The sequence below is a fragment of the Xiphophorus couchianus genome, chromosome 16 (genome assembly GCF_001444195.1).
Source record: "Xiphophorus couchianus chromosome 16, X_couchianus-1.0, whole genome shotgun sequence".
Lineage (NCBI taxonomy): Eukaryota > Metazoa > Chordata > Actinopteri > Cyprinodontiformes > Poeciliidae > Xiphophorus > Xiphophorus couchianus.
In genome coordinates, this window is record NC_040243.1 from 14,830,916 (window position 1) to 14,853,564 (window position 22,649).

Below are 22,649 nucleotides of genomic sequence, written 5' to 3' on the forward strand. Positions count from 1 at the left end.
TAAAAAAAAAAAAGTTTGCTGTTTCAGGAAGAACTGGCCAGACATTTGCGGCAGCCTTAACCCTTAGCTGGCAAAGTCGGTGGAAGGTGGAGGATTATTTTTACTCTAAAGGTCTCAAAATTTTACATTAAATTACTCATAAACTAAGAATTTGTGGGTTAAAAAAAAAGTATTTGGAATATATTAAATTGAAAATTTTAGATTTCTTTTACAATAAAAAACCTATGACACACTTGCATAACAATAGATTCATTATCTTTTTATTTCTAATTGCATGCTCGATGAATTCCTTAAGTACCCTGCGGAATCTCTCAAGATCATTTATTTGTTTTATATGCTTTATGTTGTGCAGTTTCATATTTAGTTTGGTCGTTTAAGCAATGTATCTTTGGTAGATGAAAATTCGCTCCACTCTGTAGGATTTTGATTGATTGATTTCTGCATTTTCATAGAACGGTAGTTTTATTTAAACACAATTGCAGGCAGATACAGTAGATAACCCCCTGATTTGAACGCCCTAAACTCTGCGTGATGATATGTTCACCTCTGATTTCCAAAAGCAATCAAACCAGCATTAAACACACATTTGTACAGACATGCACAAATAGATGGTATTTAAGGGAAGAAATTAGTGTCAATACCAATGAAGAATGTTTTTAATCAGTACTTTAAATAAGTAGAGACTCTATAGAAGTGGTGAAAACCCTGACCACAGTGTCATATTTCATGGCAACAAATAATGTTCCACATGACGGAAAATTGGAAAAAAAATCCTGTTCTGTCATGTTCATAAGAGCTACAACATTTTTTTTGTTTCAGCCCTTATGAACATGTCTGTTGAGCAGCTGCATGACATACAACGCAGCGCTCAATTGGCTTTTACACTGTCAGTGACTTTCTTATTACTTTTTTTGTTACAACAAGGGTAAGATTTTTGGCACTAACAGCTTGTCACACACATTAGCAAACTTGCACGTGCAAACAGAAAAAAATAAAAACTTTGTTAATTTACCAAGTCTCTAGTGTTAGAACACTCCAGCTGCAGTTTATTTCCTCAAAATAAAATATGTTGTTAATAGTAGTCCTATCTTATCTTATTCAGAAACGTTAAGAAATGTGTACAACAGTCAACAATGGAGTACTGTAGACACCATCTGCTAGCATCTGAAAGCACAATATTGACATGCAAGAAGTCACAAGTAGTGCAGACAGCTTGAACTCATGCTGTGAATAATGGTGTTGTTCCCCAAAAAGCAATTCCTGGAAGAGAAGGCTTCAAAACAAACAGCTGGTGTGAATGCTTCAGCTTGTTTAAAACAGAAAGAAACATGTGTTTGCCATTAACTTTCAAACATTGCTTGAAAGTAATATAAAATATATTTTTTCTATATTGTAAAAAAAAAAGATATTTTCCCTCTTACAGATTTCTGCTGTTTTTGCTTTTTTGCCAAACATAAATGTTTCAGACCATTTAGAAATGTTTTTACAACAGACAGACAGGATTATCTGACTAAATACAAAAAGCATTTAAATGAGATTTGCATTTACTAAAGGAAAAAAAAAGCTATCCAAGCCAACCTGGCCTTTTGAGAAAAATATAAAAAGATATTAAAGACAAAAACTGTTTAATTACTGCTTGGCCTGTTGAATCAAGAATTCATCTAAAAACACGAGAAATTAGGTTATTGACAAATGTCAGTCTAAAAAGCCATTTCTAACACTATTTTTAATAATCATCCAAGACATTTGGAAAATGATTTGACAAGACAAAAGAGGAACTTTATGGAAGTTGTTTGATACATCTGTAAAACTTGCTGTGATTGAATGAAACATGAATTCTATAGGAGTCTTGAAGGATAAGGAGTCCCTCTGGTCGGGGATAGACAAAAACAGAAGGTTTAGGAGTGGCTTAGATAAAGTTTTAAGTTTAACTTAAAGATCTGTGATCTTAAACAGGTTGTTTGTGCTCAAAACCTTTCCAGTGTGAAAATAAAATAAAATGATTCTGCCTCAGACAAAGTTTCCGGTAAAACTGTAGCAGCAGAAGTTTGTAAATGGATGGAGAATTTGCTCCATCCATTTCCTAGTGGATGTTTCTCTATAGTAATGTGTTAAACCTTAATACTTGTTACTGTGTGCATGCAGGGTGCGGTCAGAGATATGGATATTATGCTTCCCAAGCTGAACCCCTGCTGCTTCTAATGAGGCCCGGTGATCTTCAGACCAAACCCTGCAGTCTCTGTCTGGTCCCTGTTGTCTGTGAGGAAATTTACATGTAAACAGGTGACACATCTATGGGCATAAAAAGGAAATATAGGATCATCAGCCATGAGGGCAAAATCTATTTATAGCTGATATGCATTAGTGACAGGGATTTCATTATAGGAAAGTGAAACTGCTCATAAATATACAAGTTCAATTGGTTGCAAATGTGCAAACACAGTCAAGCTGTGCTTTCACTGTCTACTCACCCACTTGTTCCCCCCACCTCTCCCGTTAGGCCCCCCCACCCTTAACCTTCACCCCTCAAGACCCTGCATTCCCAGCATTGTCAACACTGAGGCTACAGGGCATGTAGCATATTGAATCAAGCTACATGCGGGACCCCTCATGGGGGCCGCTCTATCAGCCTTCAGTCATGTATTGTCTGCAATTAGACCTTGACTTTGACCTTCACCGTGTTTGTGAGCAATCGTAGCTCAGACACTGAGTCTGTGCGGGGTTTAGTACAGTTTTGTAAAGAGGAATGAGCGAAATGAGGATTTCTCATTTTTTAACTATATTGTATTTTCTTTGTTGTTTAGGACAGTTTTGTTGGGAAATACTTTTCGATCTGTTAGAGAATGACTTGAACTTTGCTCAGTGACAAAGAAATCAACTTGTGACTAATGTTGCCTGACCATGTAGATCCACTGCTTCTACTCCCTGCGCTGGATGTCTAGAAAGCTGGTTCAAGACAATAAAGGTATTCTAAGTGCATTTTAAGCTTAATAAAAGTGTCTAAATTCAAAGCAAAGGAGAGGGACACATCCAGCTACAGGACGGCTGTAAGCTTACCCCCCACTCTAGTCTAGACATCCAACAGAACACAGCAAGGCCAGAAGACTTGCATAGCTTTGTCCTTGCGACCCTGTGTAGATTTTGTAATATTTGCTCTCTGCAGATTGCATCACCTGGACATCTGGTCACCGCATGAACACTATTGTCTTCATTTCACAGATACAGCAGTGACGATGTGACCGTAAAGTAGATGCTGTTTGTGTTCTTTAAGTCGGACAGGGAACACAACAAAACCTCATGTTCTGCAAGATCATTGCAGGATAACACAACAGTGGGTTGTTGTGACGACTGACTGAACATGCAGGGCACCCTGCAGCTGGAAGGTGGCGCAATTCCTGCAATTCAACAAACTCTTCTAATATGCTCAGGTCTTCCAAATAATTATGAGCGCTGTAGCTTAACATTAGCCTGCTGCATCTTTTCCCAAACCAGTTATTGTTGTGTGTTTAGCATTATTACTCTGTTGTAACAAAAATGAACCACCTGACACAAAGCATCACCCTACTATAAAACAAAAAGGCTTACAATATTAAGTAAACTGCCTGGGCTAAATCTCATAAATGCAACAATTCTACAATTTCACACGAAATCGACAATCAGTTGGTTGAGACTTGAACACAATGGGTGTGCTAACAGGACAATAGTGAAAAACATGAATAGAAATGTGAATTTGTTGCTTTCTTTAAGCTGGTGTGATTAAATTTGACACTGTGTGGATTCAAAACAAATACACAATATAAATGATATTTTTGTACCAAAATATTCTAAATCTTTATATATTTAAATGTCTAAGTATTAATTTAAGTTTTTCATTAGTTTGAAAAACTGATGTCGATCATAATCAATATCTATATAGTTGATACATTGTTAAAAATATTCTGAGCTTGATTATTGTCAGTTTGAACAAGGTAACGTTGAAAATCCCAGCAGTGCTGTTGAAGTTAGGTTGTCGGGAATTACTCAAATAAAAATGGTCAATCTTCTGTCTGAATGAAAAGGAAAACAAAAACCATTGCATGCTATCATAGGCTCCTCTAACCAGACAAAAACATAAGAAACGGTCCATTTAAAATAAAGGATGAGGAAAACAGATTGTTTCATTTACCATGCTTTTATCAAAGAACAGTTAAAGGTTTCCAGAACAAAATCACAATTTTAACAGTGCCTATTTATTAGATTATTTGTACATGTATACAGGTCCTACTGTATATAAAAATATCAGACTCTGGATGCATAGGTTAATTCCAACTGTATTCTGTATTTTTGAAATAATGTGCAACCAACAAGCACAACATAGGCATCCCCTTTTCACAAAATCAAATGTTCTTAAAAAAAAAGAAGAAAAAAAAGCAAATTTCACTTAGCATACATTGTTTCAGTTCACAATGTCTGCTTTGTTATTTCAAACTCCAGCATCGCACACGTGGCATAACTTCTCTTAACGTCGTCTCGCTCTTCTTACTGAAATATGTTCCTCTTCCTTCACATTGCACTTCAACAAAAGCGTTTCGGGTCTTTCGGTGATGAACTCCTGCACAACTGCAGGAGATTTTTTTGACACAAAACAAACAAAAAAAAAACAAACAGGCCTAGCTGGTAAAAAATATATATATATACACAAACACTACCTAAAACCCAAATTAAAACAAAGAGTTAGAGGCTCAAGTATATTCAGAGAATTAAACTCTCACCACAAGGTAAGACGCTGATTGTAAGACATATTTAGTATCCATTACTGAACTTTAAACAGGAGCCCCAGTAACATGTTAACATAGGCAGCGTAAACAAATCTGCTATCTAAGACAAGTGTGTGTCTTTAGAGTAAATATGTATTTTCTCAGTGTTCAAGATATTCTTCAAGTCAAATTCAAAGTGACCTTTTTAAATTGTCAAGCTAGAAAAAGTGTCAAAGGCAAATGTTAGTTCTGAAATAATGATTCAAAAAAAGGACCAGACTGGCTTTGAACAGAAAAACTGTAGCCGTATGATAGATACTGATGTTATGCGTAGTCCTCAACATGAACAAAGAATATCATGGCCAAGTTCCAAAAGAAAACAAAAATCTGTATGTTTTCCTTTAGCACTTGTGAGAAAACAAAAATGAAAACAAAGCTACCTTCTCCTCTAAAATAGTGACAGGTTTGTTAGTGAAATTATCGTCTTTGCTGGCTAGTCCGGTTTATTTATTTCTTTTTTTGGGGTCTCAATTCTAAATTGACACTAAACAAATTGACAGCAATGTAAAAATATTTAACACAGGGCAGGATTTAAACATTTTAAGATGAAACCTCATACACATTTGCTTTGCCACCAGAATGCAAGATGTGGCTCTGCTCTGAAAACTGAAGTTTGATTCTGGCTGCTGAACATAAAAAAGTAGCAGCAATGTAGTGTTATGCTCAAAAAATAAAAAGCATAGCTCCTGTGTTATTCGTTTACCACAGTGGAATTATTTCAAAAACAGGAAATAAGTTTTCTTTAAATCGTCTCTGAGAGAATGCAGATGAGAATATATGTTTATTTGAGGCCAATAAATGAACTACTCCTAATTAAGTGAGATAAACTTTGCTTTTGCTTTCATTTGGCTAATAACAGATATCGTCTGTGAGAAGACACTATGGTTTATGCAAAGAGCATGTGTGCACAACCAAGACTAAACGGATATGACTCTGTAGCTCATTCTGTCAGAAACCAAAGTTGCTGTGTGGTCCACTGTGCTGCAGCTTATCCGGCATGGTGGTCTGATGATGATCTTATGTTAATCCTTCCTGATGTCCTCTTGGCCAGTTTTCCACAATAAAAACTTGTCCTTAGAAGGCGATCGCAGAATCCAGCCCGTTAGGAAGACAAGCCAACGTCCCCCTCTGCTGACCCACTTACTTCTTGGCACGAAGTGCAGTGGGAGGGCATGATAAAGAGGAAAAAAGAGGGTCAAATATGTTGCACATATTCGAGGATACCATGCATCAGCTTTCACTTGGAACTGATTCGGGTACACATAAGCAGCAGCAGCAGCAGGCCCAGAAGGGGACAGGAGGAGGACAATAGCTACAGTTGTACAAACAAATCCCAGCTGAAATATTGGTCAAACATCAAAGCTGAACAAAGCTGGAACAAAGGAGCTGGGCAGGGCGACTATCTGAGGTTGCTCGAGGGAAGCTACAGAAGCCCGTCGTCGTCAGGGAGACTTCTGGGTCTGGGTTTGCTTCAGTAAGTGAGGCGAGAGGCCTTCATGTTGTAGCAGGGCCTGTCTGTCAGGCTCCCCGTACCAGAGAACAGGGACAGGCCTTCTGCTTTCTCCAGCACAACCTCCAGCTCCTGGAAGTCCTGCAGCCGAGCCACGTCCTTGTCCTGAATAGGAAGGACAAATCGGTTGAAATAAAGAAATTCCTGACTTATAAAAATACCAGTTCATTAATGACCAAGTTGTTCTGACAAAGGGTGGTGGAAGTTTCTCAGTTATGAACTGCCAACTTTTAAAAAAAACTTAAATTAGGACAATTTAAGCTGACTGTTAGGTGTTTACAGGAGAGTAAAAAAGTTTTGAAATTAAGGTTGAGTTACTGCGGTAATATTACTAATGTAATAGACATTTAGGACGCTTGCCTGTGATTCTGTCTTTTACAACTGGATTTACAAATACTATCTTTATCAAGCAATGTTCAGAAGAGATGGTCGACTTTTTAAATTAATTAATTTAAATTAGGGCCAAAAAAATTAATTGTCGTGAATCGATTATTGAAATAATTGTCAACTAATTTAGTAATCAGTTAATGGCTACCTGGAGACTCAAAAGAAATTTCCACTTGCTAAAAGAACAACACATTCAGAGTCTTAAATAATCCAAAATTGTACAAAAATTCTATAAGGTCGGCATTTAAGATAAATAATAAAAAATAAAAAACTGATAAAAATGTTCTACCCAGAAATCAGGTGGTATAAGTTTAGATTCACCTGGGTCATTTTTTTTTAAGTCCTATTAAAAACCTTTTGCTATTCAATTATTATCCAGAAATTAATCAACATGTTGTTGTTGATGTTAGAAATATGTTTTTAGCTATAGATGTTTCCTTTGCTATAAACGACTAAACGTTCAATAATGGAATGCTATTAATGCATTTCAGTCAATAAAATGTATATTTTCTTATTTAAACATGGAATTGAATTATTTGTAACTTTTAATATACTGTATTTAAAATATTGTATAAAAAAGTCTTAAATGATTAAATGAAAAATTTGCAGAATTTATTTTCCAATTAATTAAAAGAATAATCAATTGCTAAAATAATTGTTAGTTGCAGCCCTAATTTCAATACACTTCGATTTGCAGACAGCATTTGTTTTTTCACAATACATGTATAGTAATGAATGAGTACATAATCCGCAACACATCTGTCAGCTGTACCTTTCTTAACATGGTGTTTGGCAGCTTGCGGATCTTCTCCACATGTTCAGCACTGATGTCCAACTCGCGGCAGCAGACTCTCAGGAGGGAACGGTAGGTGAGCTCCTGACGATCCAGTTCTACTTCAATGAAGTCGTTCTCCCGTGCATTTGGGTTCTGGATTCGAACCTTCAGAACCAACTCTAAAAGAAAAAAATGAGAGATACCTCCTTATTACACACATAATATGGCTTATTTAACAGACACAATGGGATCTCAGGATAACTGCGTCACCAGTTTATTATAGTCATGTACTAACAAAGCAACCTTGTTGGACCAGTTAAACTTCTCTGCATATTTGTCTCTGTTGTAGGGGTCAGAGGTCAAGGTGAGTGACGTCACACCCACTAAGAGCCTTTTCTGCTTCATCAAGTTGTATGCTGTATGTGGGAAGTTCAGTATTTTGTTTATGTAAAAACGAAACAACAAACAAGTAGTAGTTTAACCCACCTTGTACATTTACAGGAAAGGTGCTGGTGAAAAAGAAAGGCTGAAACGCTGGCATGGGCCCATTGGCCTGGCTGTAGCTCAGCTGCTGTGGAATAGACTGTTGACGGCTCATGGTGGGGTTCGCGCTGGCCACCGGAGCCTGAACCTGTGTGCCGCCGCCACCACCGCCGGTCAAGCTTGGGCGCGGCGAGGCCAGTGGAGATGAACTCACAGTACCGTTGTGGGCCACCATGTGAGGGTAGTCGGCATGGTTGACCAGGTGAGGCTCCACTGAGAGGTCAATAGGCACCGTGTGGTTCACAACAGTGTGACTGTGGGATGAGGCCATGCTGGGCGACACGCCGTTTTGCTCAGGCACAGGAATGAATTCAGCAGCTGGAGGTTGGCTGTGATTGACGACGGGGTTTGGTGAAGGGGCAGGGCCGTCGCACACCATGCTCTGGGGTTTCTGGAGCTCATCGGTGGAGGACAGCGAGGCTGAATCACTCTGCGTGTCTTCAGCGTAATCTCTAGAGCCGTTCTGTGTGAGGGACTGGGTTTGGAGGATCTCTGACTTATTGTCCATCTTGGAGTACATGAAGGGCGGGTTGGACAAGTAATTTGGGATGATTGGTAACTCAGGCTCTTTCACCTCAGGCACTTCCTCCACCTCAACTATGAAAGTGCACAGACAATCATTATTTATTAAAGGGTTGACATAATGACAAAGACGATACTTTAATAGACAGATTTAGACAAATAATGGCTTGGGTTTTAACTGAACATAGCAAAATTGGAACATGATAAGAACAAGGAGAACATAAAAAAAAAAGATCTAACCTCCCAAGAGTCTCTTGATCTCTGGTTTAGATGTAAGCTGAGAGGCGAGCTCCTCTTTAGCCGTGAGGATTTCTTTGTCCGCTCCACAACTGAGTAAGTAGGACACAATGTGCTTATGGTTCCTCTTGCAAGCCCAGTGCAGGCATGTCCTGGTGGAAGAAATCAAAAATTGCTCTTTCCATCCATTCATGCTCTGCAGCTTCTTTGTTAAACAGTCAAAGAAAAATATGTCTACATTTATCATTTAAAAACAAACATGCTCCTTTTATAACATGAAACCTGAAAATCTAATATATCCAGATGGTGAAGTGTAGACGAGCCATCTCTAAACTTAAAGTATCACGTTTAATTAAAAAAAATAAAAATGGCTGACATTGTAATGCCAACCATTCTTTCCAAACTAGAAAGAACTCATTAACTCAAGGTTCTTTTTGAGGTATTTTTAACATAATGCTATACAAAAATCTTAGATAAATATTGTTAATTTTCTTTCAAGTAAAATGTAATAATCCTTTGGGATTATTGGCAAACATCATGTAGTTCACCAGAAGTGTTTGAGAACGCTCTCAAACAAGTTCTTGTAATGATCATAAATGATCATAAATGAGTTTGATCATTTTTGATCAAACTATAAATGATAGTTTGATCATTTGTACACATTTTTGGTAAACTTTTTGTTTTGCAGAATAAGTTTTTTAATTTAGAATTTGGTTATCAGAACCTTTTTGTAACGTCACTTTAAGTTCCTAACTTTTTTTTTTGTCTATATAACATTTTTATTCACCAGTCTCATCACTTGTTTCATGCAAAATGTTTTTCAGCATATCACCTAGATTATACATGATACGTAGTTTTATATTTCAACAATTAATGATTATGGTTTACAGTTAACGGGAACCAGAAATCCAGCTTCTCGGACAATTAGAAAAATTCAGAGGATCAAGTAAAAAAAAAAAAAAAACCTTAATAAAAAAACGCTAATGTTATGGCCACACTCTTGACAAGGGAATCATGGGGAACACTGCTGCCACAAAGGTTCACTCCTAAAGAAGCTGGTTGGCAGTAGTGTGGTAGAAAAAGTGCACAAACAAGGATATTAGAGGGTTTAGGGGGAGATTTACAAGACTTGCACTGCTGCAGGGGTTTCAAGAAACACCACACACAGACATATATCCATGATACGAGCTTGAGCTGTGGCATCCCTTGCATCAAGTCACGCTATTAACACACACACGTTTTATCAGGACTAAAGGGCTGTAATTTATTGTAGCTATTAAATTTTACTACAGTTTTAGTACAGTGTGAATTATGCAAATCTGAGAACATTGTCCTGACATGTTTCAAAAATGTCCTCCCCGAGACACTCCCACATGTGCCAGCTTGGCAGACGTAATTAAAAGGTTACTGTGAACACTGCTTATGTAAATGTCTGATTATATGAGAAAGTAACTTCTACGTTTCTATTATCTGTAATCTATAACAACTGAAATTAAAAGAAAAACAACTGCTACCAACAGGATTCTGTCTAATAAATATTTTAAATGAATTTGAACATTTTAATTTTAATTGCTGAAATAAAAAATGTTATCTAATTCTTTGAAATGCGCCTGTTATCACATTTGATCTAGCTATGATCAGAGCCTTTATGGAGTTCATCTGGAGCCCTCAAGAACCAGCTTAACAGCTTTAACTCAACCTCAACATGACAAAGTTCTGCAGAGGCCTGCTAATGAGCCATTTTTGATTCAGGTGGGTTGAACCAGAGAAAAAACATAAATGACACCAGCCCTGAAGGACTGACTCCCTATTGGGATTTTTTCCCCCCCACTTGAACATGTTATCCGTTTGGATCCGTTGTGATATTATTGTAGTTTCACAGCAACAACGCGCCTGTTTAACCACTGGCATGCAGAGTGATAAAGGGCATTTCGACAGACTCGGAGCTCTACGGCTCGGATAAAGCAAAAGGGGCAAGGCTGACTGGTTAACAGGCTTAGAGTCGCCTAATAGGATAACACTGACCATTTTTATCCCTACAACGACGCACTTGGCTCAGTGACTCCTACGAGGGTTTCAATTGGTGAATTGAACAAAAAGTCAACAAAAAGACAACAAAAAGTCAGTCACAAACTGCGGTAATTTACTAGAAACACTTACCACCCGTTGATCTCGTTCTGTGAATTAACATTCACCCCGCTCTCCACCAGCGACCGCACTTCGTCGATATCCCCGATGGCAGACGCTTCTCTCAGTCGCTCCTGCAATTCTTTATCCAACGAAGTCGTGGACATTTTGGCACCAGCAGCTAGCGGAGTGAGACCATAGGACGGCAAAAGTGTCTCGACAATAATATGGTCTAACACTGTGTTCGCTAGTAATGCCCACACAGAGTCCCGCTGAGAGTCTGACCAGCTAACTGGCCAACCTTACCCACCAGTGGCTAGCTTGACTTGACAGTGGATGCTAGCTTGTGACAACAAATAGCTTCGGCTAACGTAACTTCGTTTTGAAGAGTTCTTCAAATCCTCAGACTGGAGTTAAACACTCAACATTCAAATATGCTGTTAGTTCATGTCATGCTACCATTGACTATAGCCTGCCTGGGTCATTCAGACAGCAGTGACGGTGTCCTGTCAGTCTCAAACACCACCGCTTGTTCGTCCAGTCGGAGGGGTTAGGATGTGACAACATTATGCACCCAGGTAGTTGGTTCCACTTTCTCATATTTTAGCTCAAAATACTGTCGTTACATTACTCTTTATTGCTATTTTTCACAACTTTGTCTGCTTAACAAATAAATCCGATCGTTAAAAAACAAAACGAGTTAAATTAGCTTATTAAAACTACACATGTATAGTTATATTTTTAATGCATTATATATATATATATATATAAACTGTAAATTATTTTAAATGAATGCCAACAGCATTCACACTAATAAAACACATGTAAATAAACATTACGAGTTATTGTAATGTTTATTAAATCTAATATAGGTAAATGACTATTGCATCTGCCCTGCGACAGACTGGCGACCTGTCCGGGGTGTACCCCGCCTCTCGCCCGGAACGTAGCTGGAGATAGGCACCAGCAACCCTCCCGACCCCATTAGGGACAAGGGTGAACAGAAAATGGATGGATGGATGGATGGACTATTGCATCTCCAAAATGTGACCACTAGAGGGAAATAAATATCCACATGCCAGCGCAGCCGCTATCCTAGATCTGATCCATCTATCCATCCATCCATCCATCCATCCATTTTCTAACACCCTTGTTCCTAGTGGGGTCAGAAGGGGTGCTGGTGCCTATCTCCTGCTAAGGTTCCGGGCGAGAGGCGGGGTACACCCTGGGCAGGTCGCCGTCTGTCGCAGGGCAACACAGAGACAAACAGGACAAACAACCATGCACACACACACACTCACACCTAGGGAGAATTTAGAGAGACCAATTTACCTAACAGTCATGTTTTTGGACTGTGGGAGGAAGCCGGAGAACCCGGAGAGGACCCATGCATGCACAGGGAGAACATGCAAACTCCGTGCAGAAAGACCCCGGGGCGACCCCAGATCTATCCTAGATCTGATATAACATAATCAGTTTTTGTTGTTGTTCTTTGATGAAACAGTAAGAGACGATAATTCCTGCCCCATCCATCAGCATCTAGAATAACTCTTTGAAAAGCCTTGTATAAGTTCCAACAACATTTAAGTTTCCTATGGGATCAATAAAGTGTGATTGACTGTCAGCAATTACTATCAATTTTCCAGAGCACAAACTTAAAAATGTAGGCTACGTATTGTGATGATAAAACTTAGTAGAAGCAATATGAAATGGAAAAAATGCTAAGCTTTTTAAAGGTGCACTAAAGAGGTGGATCGAGTAAACACCAGTGAACTTTTCTGGTCAAACTAACCAGTTAAGGTCATAATGTTGGCATAGAATAGATAAAGAAGGGTATATTTTGATCACTTGACAAACTAAACCCTTATTTTAAGGCGAAACTGACCCAAAGTCATGCCACAGCAATTAATTCAGATTTAAGTCTGAACTTTGACAAGGTCATTTCTAAAAATTTTGAAACTCTTTTCATATTTGTCCTAACATGAACACTAACTTAATAAATGAACTATAAGTTCTTTAAGTTCTAAATGAGTCATTGAATTGAAATGATTGTAGATTCCAAAGCCCTGTACTAACATTTTAGAGTTTGATATGTCATTGAATTTTTCCTCATCTCTTCCACAGTTTTGTTTGGCTATATGATGCTGCTTTTTGATATAGTTTAGCCTATTTTATGTTTTCGGAAAGGTTTTATGATCTCTTGATTGATTCTACAGATCAGACAGTAATCAGGTTCAGTCAGTTCCATTCACCTTGTAAACAAAGGTGAATGGAACCTTTTCATTGTTGACGTTGAACCAAACAAATATGGTAAGCTGTGTTTTCTGACTGGACTTGAAGTTTCAAAATTACATTTTGTGTGTGCTCTTGTCATGGTTTTATATGCTCTGAAACATTAAACTGTAACTATAAAAAGCAATAATAATAATAACAATAATAGGAGAAATCTGTAAGATGCAAAAAAAATAAATTCATAGCATAGTTTATAAGACATTTATTTGCTCACAACAGTGGGACCATGCGTGGGACTTTACTGAACTCTTAAGTCTATTTAAAGAAATTCAATTCTAACATTGATGTGAACTGTTCCTTCTGTGTTGTTTGCCCAGAATCGGTCACTCATTTGTTCTGGTTGTGCCCTCATTCTAAAATATTTTGGCAACATTTTTGTAACTTTGTTGATTCCAAAATTTCAGCAGGCTTTCACTTATATTGGGAAAATGTCTTATTTGGATTTCAACAAAATGGAGGAATGAGTGTAAAGAGTCTCCTTATCAATTTACTAATTATTAATGCTAAATTTTACCTACATAAATGCACATTTTTGAAGAAAAAACCAAATTTTTTAGTTTTTTTGATCAAACTTAAACATTATTTATCAACAATTCAATCCTCCACTAATCAAAAAGCAGAATCAACAATACGGGCTTGTAATCAACTTGGAATTTTGGATTATCTTTTATGTTAATGCACTGTGACATCTGGGATATGTATCACAATTTGTGCTATTTCCTTTATACATATTTATATTTATTGTCGTTTTCTTATCTTCTTGCTTTATTTTATGCTCCCCCTGGTAAATTATTGTTATCTTCCTGAGATTTGTTCACGGTACATTTGTATTGTTGTTTATTACAATAAATAAAGTTAAAAAAAAAACAAAAAAAAAAAACTTTACTGAACTCTGCATCAGTTTCTGCATCCGGTTCAGACTGACCTTTTCGTAGACGAGCGGTGAGCGGGCGTTGTTGCTGCTCCAGCGTCTGCCATTTTGGTTAGAGCTACTTAGCGTTGTATTTGGCATAAATAGGCTCCTCGGGATACACGGCGGTACTCCAGGAGAAGGCACCGCAGTCCTGTCAAAATGCTGTCTGCAGCCCAGTTACTCGATGAGTTAATGGGCAGAGACAGAAACTTGGCCCCTGATGAGAAGCGCTCCAACGTGCGATGGGATGACGAGAGCGTAAGTTAGCATGTAGCTAACCTTAGCTTCGAAAATGTGATGAGCTAACATTTTTTTTAGGCAATGCAAGATGTCTTGCATAATGTCTTCTATGGTTTGGGACTCAACTGGCTTCTTCATCTGGGATTTTCGCTTTAAGTTTCATTTAAAAGGTTCTTCTAATTAAATCTTAGGGGACACTGCTTTGTAGGTACGCATGTTAGCGGTATTAACCTGAAATTGCTAACGGTTAAGCTAGGCTAGGCCAGTGAGTCACAATGAAGGATGGCAACGCTCTCGTCAGAACAAGGTTTTTAAAGCCTCAAGATACCCGAGAGATACTTTTAAATGTGTCATAATCAAGTTTTCTCAGATTAGACACTTTTTTTTTCATATATGTGCTCTTCGAATAAGTAACTTAAAGTCTTACGTGTTGAAAGAAATTTCTAAGTGTTAAGATCACGTGTGGGTTTAAAATGAGAGCTACCGCTAAAGTTTGTCGGTAGTACAGTATGTTTCCCTCGTTTTACACTGAAACCAGTGAGAAGTTGTTATCCAAGTCACAGAAAATGCTCTGAGGTTGCTCTAAAACCTCAAGCAAAAAATGTTTTGTTTTTTCAGATGTTTTAAAAGAACTGGCTTCTTATGGTGTTTTATTCAAAGAACCAAATTAGTTACTCCAGAATATGCTTATATATATATATATATATATATAACAGTGACTAAGATTGTTATGCCAGGAGGAAAAAAAATATAAATAACGTTTCTAATTTGTTTTTACTACATGGCCATTTCACATTTCTAAATTATAGATTTAGTTTATTTGAAAATAATAAATCTACTCATCAGGTAAATTTGGCACTTAAGCATTGCATCACTTTTTAATTAAAAATGGATAAATCATTTTATACATTTTATATTTTAAAGAAGCCAAATAAAGTTGGATTTTTAAGGCAGTGGTGCAGGTTTTGGCATAATTAAATAATTGGAGCAAAAGAAGATGCAGACTAGTTCCTTTTCCGACCTAGAGAATCTGCTGATTCTTATTTTCTTTGATCAGGTTAGAGGACAATATTGCATTATTGTTGGTTTCATTTGATGCAAAAATACTGACATCTGAATTGATTTGGAGTAAAGTTAACTTTATTTTTGTTTGTGTATTGAATTGTACATGTCAAAAGTGTGCACTTCTCCTTCAGTGTGCTTGTACTGATTATAGAAGTCTGAAATAGTTTTTGACTTAAATGGACGAAAACCTCGATTTTCAGAGTTTTACAATTCTTCATAAATATTTCTTAGAATATAAACATAAGAAAAGTTTTATATTTCCCTTTTTCTCTTAAGGTTTGTCGATACTATCTGTGTGGCTTCTGCCCAGCGGAGCTATTCACAAACACACGCTCTGACTTGGGTAAGGACCTAAAGAAAGAATAATAATAATTTAATAGTATTAAATTAATACTGTTATAACATAGTGTAATGAGGCATTTCTATTTTTTCCAGGTCCTTGTGAGAAAATCCATGATGAAAATCTAAGGAAACTGTAAGTTCTGCTTAAGATTTTAGTATATATATTTTTTCCCCATTTTGGATGTTTTGACCTGATAAACTTCTTTCTTGCCACAGGTACGAGAAAAGCTCTCGGTTTATGAAAGAAGGCTACGAGCGAGAATTCCTGCGGTATCTGCAGTCTCTCCTGGCGGAAGTGGAGCGGCGGATTCGTAGAGGACATGCTCGGCTTGCACTCTCCCAAGCGCAGCAAAATGCAGGGGTTTGTAATTTTATTATTAGTTTTTTCTCACAAATATGCAGTTTTACCTATTGTGGAAAAACCGCAGGAAAATAAATGCACTGTTTGTGTGAGATATTGCGGTTTTATTCCCTCAGGGCCCGGGTCCATCTGGAAAGAATGAAGAGAAAGTTAACGTTCTAACAGAGAAGATAGAAGACCTGGTTTTACAGGTTTGCAACTAATTTGTTGGTATAATTTTACATTTGTTTGAGATCCATTGATAAGAAAATTGTGAAGAAAAACTTTTCACAATGTTTTTAGATGTTTGTTTTGGATCATAATTATATAAACACACGCAGGATTAGGCAGTTCTATGTGTTAAAATAGCTTTTGATGCAGCTAATATTGTCTAGGAGAATTCTGGTTTTTAGTTTAACTCGTATGATTTCCAAAATGTTTTGGTACCAGATCCAACTTGTTTCATGACTGAGAGAAGTTGAAACCTCAAAAAGAAGAGAGCAAATTTGCTGTAACAGTTTTGGCGTTCCCTTTATCTGCTGAACGTCTCGTTCTCTCTGAGCCTGAATGACCTCGTGGCGAACATGTCGGGAGAACATTCAGTTTCATTTAAAATAGATCCTGATATTTTTGTGCTGTTTTTGTATTTCGTTTTCAAATCCTTCACTGATATCAGCAATAGCCAAGTTTAACTCTGCAGTAACTACAGTTACACATTTGGAATTGCCATTACATTGGAATAAATTGGTGATAAAGAAGGTCATACAATCTTAAACTGAATTGTAATAGATTACCAAGATTTCCCGTTTTCTCTGCTAATAAACTGCAACATGGTTCTCTTCCTTAGATTGAGGAACTGGGGTCGGAGGGCCGCGTGGAGGAGGCTCAGGGAATGATGAAGCTGGTGGAGCAGCTGAAGGAGGAGAGGGAGATGCTGAGCTCCACCCCCTCGGTGAGTCACCTAACACCGGCTAATCGGCCTACTGATGCAACTCAAGATAGTAGGTGTTGCTTGTGTAACACTGTTTGTTTTCAAACAAGAGTTTATCCTACGATGTGCTGAAATACATCAATCCAAAATGAATTACGTTTTTATTAATTATAGGGTGAAACTAATATTGAGCTTTTTTTTTTAAGACTATTGAGAGCTTTGCTGCTCAGGAGAAGCAGATGGAGGTGTGTGAGGTGTGTGGGGCCTTCCTCATCGTGGGTGATGCACAGTCCAGGGTGGATGACCACTTAATGGGCAAACAACACATGGGCTACGCTAAGATAAAGTCTACTGTAGAGGAGCTTAAGGTAACATTATGAAATGCCTCAGCTGAGCATTGGAAATCTAAGACAATTCATTTGAATGCTTTTGGTTTTGACTTTTATTCAATTGGGAATTTGTGTCCTCAGGAAAAACTCCGACGTCGCTCTGAGGACCCTCAAGGCGAGAGCCCTGTTGTCAAACGGGACAGAGAAGAGCGAGAGCGCGAGCGGGAGGAGCGGGAGAAGAAGCGCAAAGAAGAGGAAGAGAAGGAGAAGGAGCGGGAAAAGGAGAAGGAACGGGAGAAGGAGAGAGAACGGGAGAAAGAGAGGGAGCGAGACAGAGAACGGGAGCGAGAGCGGGACTGTGAGAGACGGGCGAGGCGAAGCCACTCCAACAGCCGCCATTCCAGCCGAACGTCGGAAAAGAGGCGGAGCAGATCCCGCGACCGCCGGAGGTCTAGAAGCCGGGAACGGGACAGGGAACGGAAGCGCAGCAGGTATAGTTGATTATTATTCTTTTTTTCTGCTCCTTCTCCTTCATAGCTACAATCAGCTATGAAATAGGATTAAAGTTTTCAGTTTAATGAATTATTTCACTCTTATAAAAAGATATTTAGCATCATGAAAAGGATTTTAGAACATTATTTTTGACTTAAAACTATAATAAAATTAGAATGTACAGAAAATCTGAAAACTGGCATGAAGAATCAGTTAATGTTTGCCGTCTCAAAGAAAGAACATTAAAGGAAGACTTGCTTACATTACGTGCTTCGATATGTCTTGCTTCAAATTGAGTGTGTGTGTATGTAGAGAAAATATATTTTTCTTCAACTTGTTCTCCTTATTTCTTCAGGAGTCGTGACAGAGAGAGGAGGCGCAGTCGTGAGCGATCCGACAAAAAACGTCGCTCCCGCAGCCGCGACAGGAGGAGGTCGCGTAGCTCAGAGCGCAAGTCTCACCGCCATCGCAGCCGGAGCCGCAGCAAGGACAGAGAAAGAGACAAGGACAAGGATAGAGAAAGAAACAGAGACAAAGGAAGGGACAAAGACAAAGAGCGGTCATCAAAAGAAAAAGGTGGGAGCCTATTTTCCTCAGCTTGAGCTTTGCCATTTTTGTCATGTTGCATCATGAAACCTCAGGGTTTTGTGTTTGAATTTAAAGTGAGAGTGCAATAAAAGCAGTTGAAAATGAAACTTTGCTTTTATCAATTCAAACCAGAATGTAACTTTTTGGCCTTCATGCAAAAACTTCCTCCACTCTAATGGCACCATTGTCCCAGAAGTCATTGCGATAAATGTTGTCTTGAGACTATTTTCATATGACAATATTATGATAACACTAGAAACCATTCTCAAAGATCAGTAAGCTTTAAATTCTGATGAACATTTAACACTGGAACTGGAAGGCATTTTAAAATATCCAAAACAAACAAAACAACACAATGAATTATGAAGTCTCTATAAACAAAACTGTCCTTCAAAAAAAGGGCTAGTTGAGACCGAAGCACCAGACTGAAGATTTTTGTCATCCAGTTCTTGGTAGAAAAAGAAAAACGATAAATCATGCATACAAATTATTGAGCTAGTTTTAATCTATCATGCAATTAAACATCTGTACAGATCAAAAACAGCTTATTGGAGTCTGAGCTTGAGCTAATTCTCCCAGAAGAATAATTAAACGTATGGAAGAGATAGAAAGCTGGTAGAGACTTAAGCCCAGTAGTAATGAAATCCTACCTTTCAGGTTTACATTTGTGAAATTTTTTTTTTTTTCCACTTCTACTTGAATGTTATGTTCTACTTTGTTTTGGCCTGAATAACACGCTTTTTAAGTGAGTTATTTTCAGACTGTAATAATTGGTCAACTGCTGAATATCTGTATCGTTTTGTCAGACCGTAAGGCGACAGAGGAGAAGAGCAGCTCTAAGAAAGAAAGCGACTCGGCCACCATTAAGGCTTCGTCGGAGCCGGAACCGATGCAGACCGAGGCTGCAGCCTCCTCCTCCCCCCCTCTGCTTAATGGCCAGCAAGAGCTCCTCCAATCTGAAGGTGACACTCAGTCCAATTAAAACTGATCTGATAGGACCTCAGATCAGGCTCAGGTAAGTGCGTCCTCCTCTTCACTCCCCCTGGCTCTCGACCTTCCCTCTCACACTCTCTCCCCTTTCCTTCAGCCCTCCTACCTTCCTTCCACCCCTCCCTTCTGCCCCTTCCGTTTCCCACGCTGTTTATGTTCAGTTCAATGCGTATGATTTATTTTTTTCTTTTTGTCGTATGTACTATATGCAAATATCTCTATCCTGTTTTTGATTAGTGCATCGTAAGTATGCACTGAAGATGAAGGACTAGGCCCGATGAATGAGAAGAAAGTAGAAAACATTCACACAAAGCCAAGAGGGAAAGGCCAGTGTAGCCCTGAGCAAACATGCCCAGAGGTACCCCTCGTTTTGTATCAGTTTTCGATCCTTACAGATGTTTAATTTCACTCTGTGGAAGAAATGACAGATCCAGTCAAATTTCTCTAGCTTTATATACATGTTTTTATCTTTTTTATTATTACTTTTCATAAAAAAAATTTCTTACTCTGAAACAGGAAAACGTAGTAATTGCTGTTTGTCCATTCAGGGAGGAAATTAAGTGGCTGTGTTTTCTACATGTTCAGATTTTACCTTTGGGAATTTGCCCAATTTCTAGCTTACTGTGCCTGATAATGCCATGCACTGTGTTTTTTTTTAATTTTATTATTTTTTTGGGAGGTGCGGGGGGGGTTATAGCACCTGGGGGGGTCTTAACAACACTAACTGGAGGTGTAGGGTTTATCGGATGAATTGCAGCTGACTTCTATACCTCACACAGCGTTGGTGTTGTGAGCGAGACCCACATGAGAAAAAGGGCAAATTAAAAATCTTGGATACTCTCTGACTGTCAAACTGTGCAGGTACTCACCCCAGGTACTCCTTTCTCTACCCACATCCATTTCTGAATGCTCTTGCCTGTCTAAGAAAAAAAAGAACTAGCTACTACTTTTAGTACATGTATCCATCGTGTGTATATTTTTAATTGTCTGATTTGCTGCTGTATTTGGTAACATGTTGGGGGAAGAAGAGTTATTTGAATGAATAATCTGAGACGACCTTCATGTCCTTTTGCCATTGGCTGAAATTGCCACAGATTTGTCCACAGTGTTATTATTATGTTCAAATTCTCCAACATGTCGGGCATATTTCCACTTTGGCGAAAGGAATATTATATAGGTTTGTCTTTAAAATAATGCTAAGTTTTTATAGATATAAAGCAGATAAAATATACCAAAGTAGCCAAATGTATTCAAAACCTGCAGTGTTTATGCTAGAAATCTAAACTGTTATTTGGTTTATATTCTGTTAATGGGACCATCATTTTTTTTTTGCCCCCACAAAAAATTACCATATTTGACGAGCAGATAAACATTTGCCTGCATAGCTGGTTGTCTTTGCTACAAGCCCATGTTGTGGGACCCTTGCTAACGTTGTTTGTTGTGGCCGTTTTGCTCTGCAGGGGAAGCTGGAATGTCTTGTGGAGGAAAAAGCTGAAGAGCATGCCCACCTTTACCCTGAACCTGACTTCGCTGCTTACAAACAAGGTGAACCACAGATGTGTAGGGGGTTATTTAATAAATAACCATGAAATGATATATCTCAATGAGGAGAGAGGGTTAATACTTAGATTTTTTTTTTGTTTGTTTGTTTAATTGGCTGGATAAAAGGCAGTTGTGGTTCATCTCATATTCATCTGATTCACTGGTAATAGATGACAGCCAGATATCACTTGGAAAGTGTAGAAAAAGTTCTTAATGGGCTTTTTTGTTTTTGTTGAGTTGAAAATCTTTACACATCCTATGTTTCTTGGCATTTAGTGGAAATTGAATAAAAACAGTGCTCGTGATTTGTACTCATTTGTCAGGTTCTACTTCTCCTGACCTTCTTTTTAAAAAAAAACAACAAAAAAAAAAACCTCAATTAAAAGCGTCTGTACAATGTAAGATCCTTGGCAGGGAGTGTTTCTTTCCTCCTCCACTTTGAGCTCATGGCTATTGCTCTTGTCCCATAAATGTAAAATATTTTCATTTTAATTCTCATCTGAAGTTCTTCATCATTCAAGATTTGTTTAAATTTCGCCTTGCTTTTAATGTACATGTTGTCATGTTAAATTAAAAGGTAAAAATCTTGTCTTTTGTTGATTTTTTAAATCTTTGTAATAAATTCTATATTTGACTAATAGATTTTTGAAATATGCTTAGTAAGACAGGAAAAAAAATACAAATGTGGCAGTACTCCAAGCTGCATCCGGTACCACTACCCGAGGCAGGGCAGCAGTAGCAGACCCTTAGGCACCTGGAATGGTTTCATTTTGGAAAAGGTATGCATTCATTTCCACTTAAAGGTGAAGAAGCTGATAAAGACGGCTGGTTCAGTTCTGGAGGTGAAGAAGAATGGTTCAAGAAATGAAGAGCATAATGGACAACTTTGTGCATCCTCATTCTATAAAACGGTGTGCTTTCAGTCAGAGGCTTCACCTGGACCGCTGCAACATAGACTGCTGCTGGAGGTCATTTTTGCCCACTGCCAGAACTACCATCTTTGAGAAACCTTAGATAACAGAGGTTGCAACATTTAATTTCACTTCTGGGTTTATAAAGCATTTTACAATTGAAATGAACATTTAGTCAATTTTAGGTAAGTTGTACTGAATGAGTTTTATTTCCCAGCACATTAGATATGCCAAGCGAAAATTTTTCAAGTCGTCTTTACACCTTTTCTCAGTTTTTCAGAGGTATCTTCCGATGATCCCGGTAAATGTTTGGTATTGAACATTTACATAAATGGAAAAAACTAAGGGCTTTTCAGAGCTATATTTCCTCAGTCTCTACAGTATGAATGCTTCATTTTTTTCAAGTCGATTAGATCTTTTGTTGTGGTAGCATTTTTTGCCTCTTAGAAACTAGTTTTTTTTTTCTTCAGAAATTTAAGGTGGTGTGTTTAATTAGCCTGTTAGGACAGGCTTTCAATGAATCTGTTTAAGTTTGCTGAATCTTTCTACTTCTGACGAATTTAAAAGGGTTGTGAGATGTTTGGCTGCAATTTGGGGGGTTTATCTAGCAGCAGTGATGCAAACCTGTTTTAGTATCATGTGGTATCATATATAAACACACAATTTAGCCTAAAAACTCAAGATCAAACAGATTTTTAGCAAGATAAAAATCCTTAGGCAGCTGGAATGGTTTCATTTTGGAAAAGGTATGCATTCATTTCCACAAATTATGATTAT

General features: G+C 38.0%; 2 protein-coding genes across 3 annotated transcripts; one reads left to right on the plus strand and one right to left on the minus strand.

Moving 5' to 3' along the window:
* Positions 1-4,155: 4,155 nt before the first annotated feature.
* On the minus strand, positions 4,156-11,466 carry ankrd40 (ankyrin repeat domain 40). Its single transcript, XM_028042654.1, has 5 exons — positions 10,931-11,466; positions 8,774-8,922; positions 7,955-8,608; positions 7,466-7,647; positions 4,156-6,411 (listed from the first exon to the last, which is right to left on the minus strand). Exons 1-5 carry the CDS (start codon positions 11,062-11,064, stop codon positions 6,268-6,270), a joined length of 1,263 nt encoding a protein of 420 aa, XP_027898455.1. The 5' UTR covers positions 11,065-11,466; the 3' UTR covers positions 4,156-6,267.
* Positions 11,467-14,101: 2,635 nt separating this feature from the next.
* On the plus strand, positions 14,102-21,549 carry luc7l3 (LUC7-like 3 pre-mRNA splicing factor). Of its 2 annotated transcripts, XM_028042200.1 has the most exons (11): positions 14,103-14,360; positions 15,684-15,750; positions 15,843-15,882; positions 15,966-16,110; positions 16,227-16,301; positions 16,937-17,041; positions 17,227-17,388; positions 17,491-17,840; positions 18,197-18,417; positions 19,236-19,444; positions 20,880-21,549. In XM_028042200.1, the coding sequence occupies exons 1-10, from the start codon at positions 14,262-14,264 to the stop codon at positions 19,409-19,411; spliced, it is 1,440 nt and encodes a 479-aa protein (XP_027898001.1). In that variant the 5' UTR covers positions 14,103-14,261; the 3' UTR covers positions 19,412-19,444; positions 20,880-21,549. The 2 variants fall into 2 exon arrangements, with proteins under 2 accessions (XP_027898000.1, XP_027898001.1); XM_028042199.1 differs by having other exon boundaries at positions 14,102-14,360; positions 19,236-21,549.
* The last annotated feature ends 1,100 nt before the right edge of the window (positions 21,550-22,649 follow it).

Bases quoted from the DNA above. Each gene is read 5' to 3' on its own strand.
- luc7l3 (XM_028042199.1), top strand. From the start codon at position 14,262: ATGCTGTCTGCAGCCCAGTTACTCGATGAGTTAATGGGCAGAGACAGA. The intron at 15,751-15,842 runs GTAAGGACCTAA...TATTTTTTCCAG, and splicing joins AAACACACGCTCTGACTTGG to GTCCTTGTGAGAAAATCCAT. The intron at 18,418-19,235 runs GTGGGAGCCTAT...TCGTTTTGTCAG, and splicing joins GCGGTCATCAAAAGAAAAAG to ACCGTAAGGCGACAGAGGAG.
- ankrd40 (XM_028042654.1), bottom strand. From the start codon at position 11,064: ATGTCCACGACTTCGTTGGATAAAGAATTGCAGGAGCGACTGAGAGAA. The intron at 8,923-10,930 runs GTAAGTGTTTCT...TTCTTCCACCAG, and splicing joins CAGAACGAGATCAACGGGTG to GACATGCCTGCACTGGGCTT. The intron at 7,648-7,954 runs GTGGGTTAAACT...TTTTTCTTTTAG, and splicing joins CTTTCCTGTAAATGTACAAG to AGTTGGTTCTGAAGGTTCGA.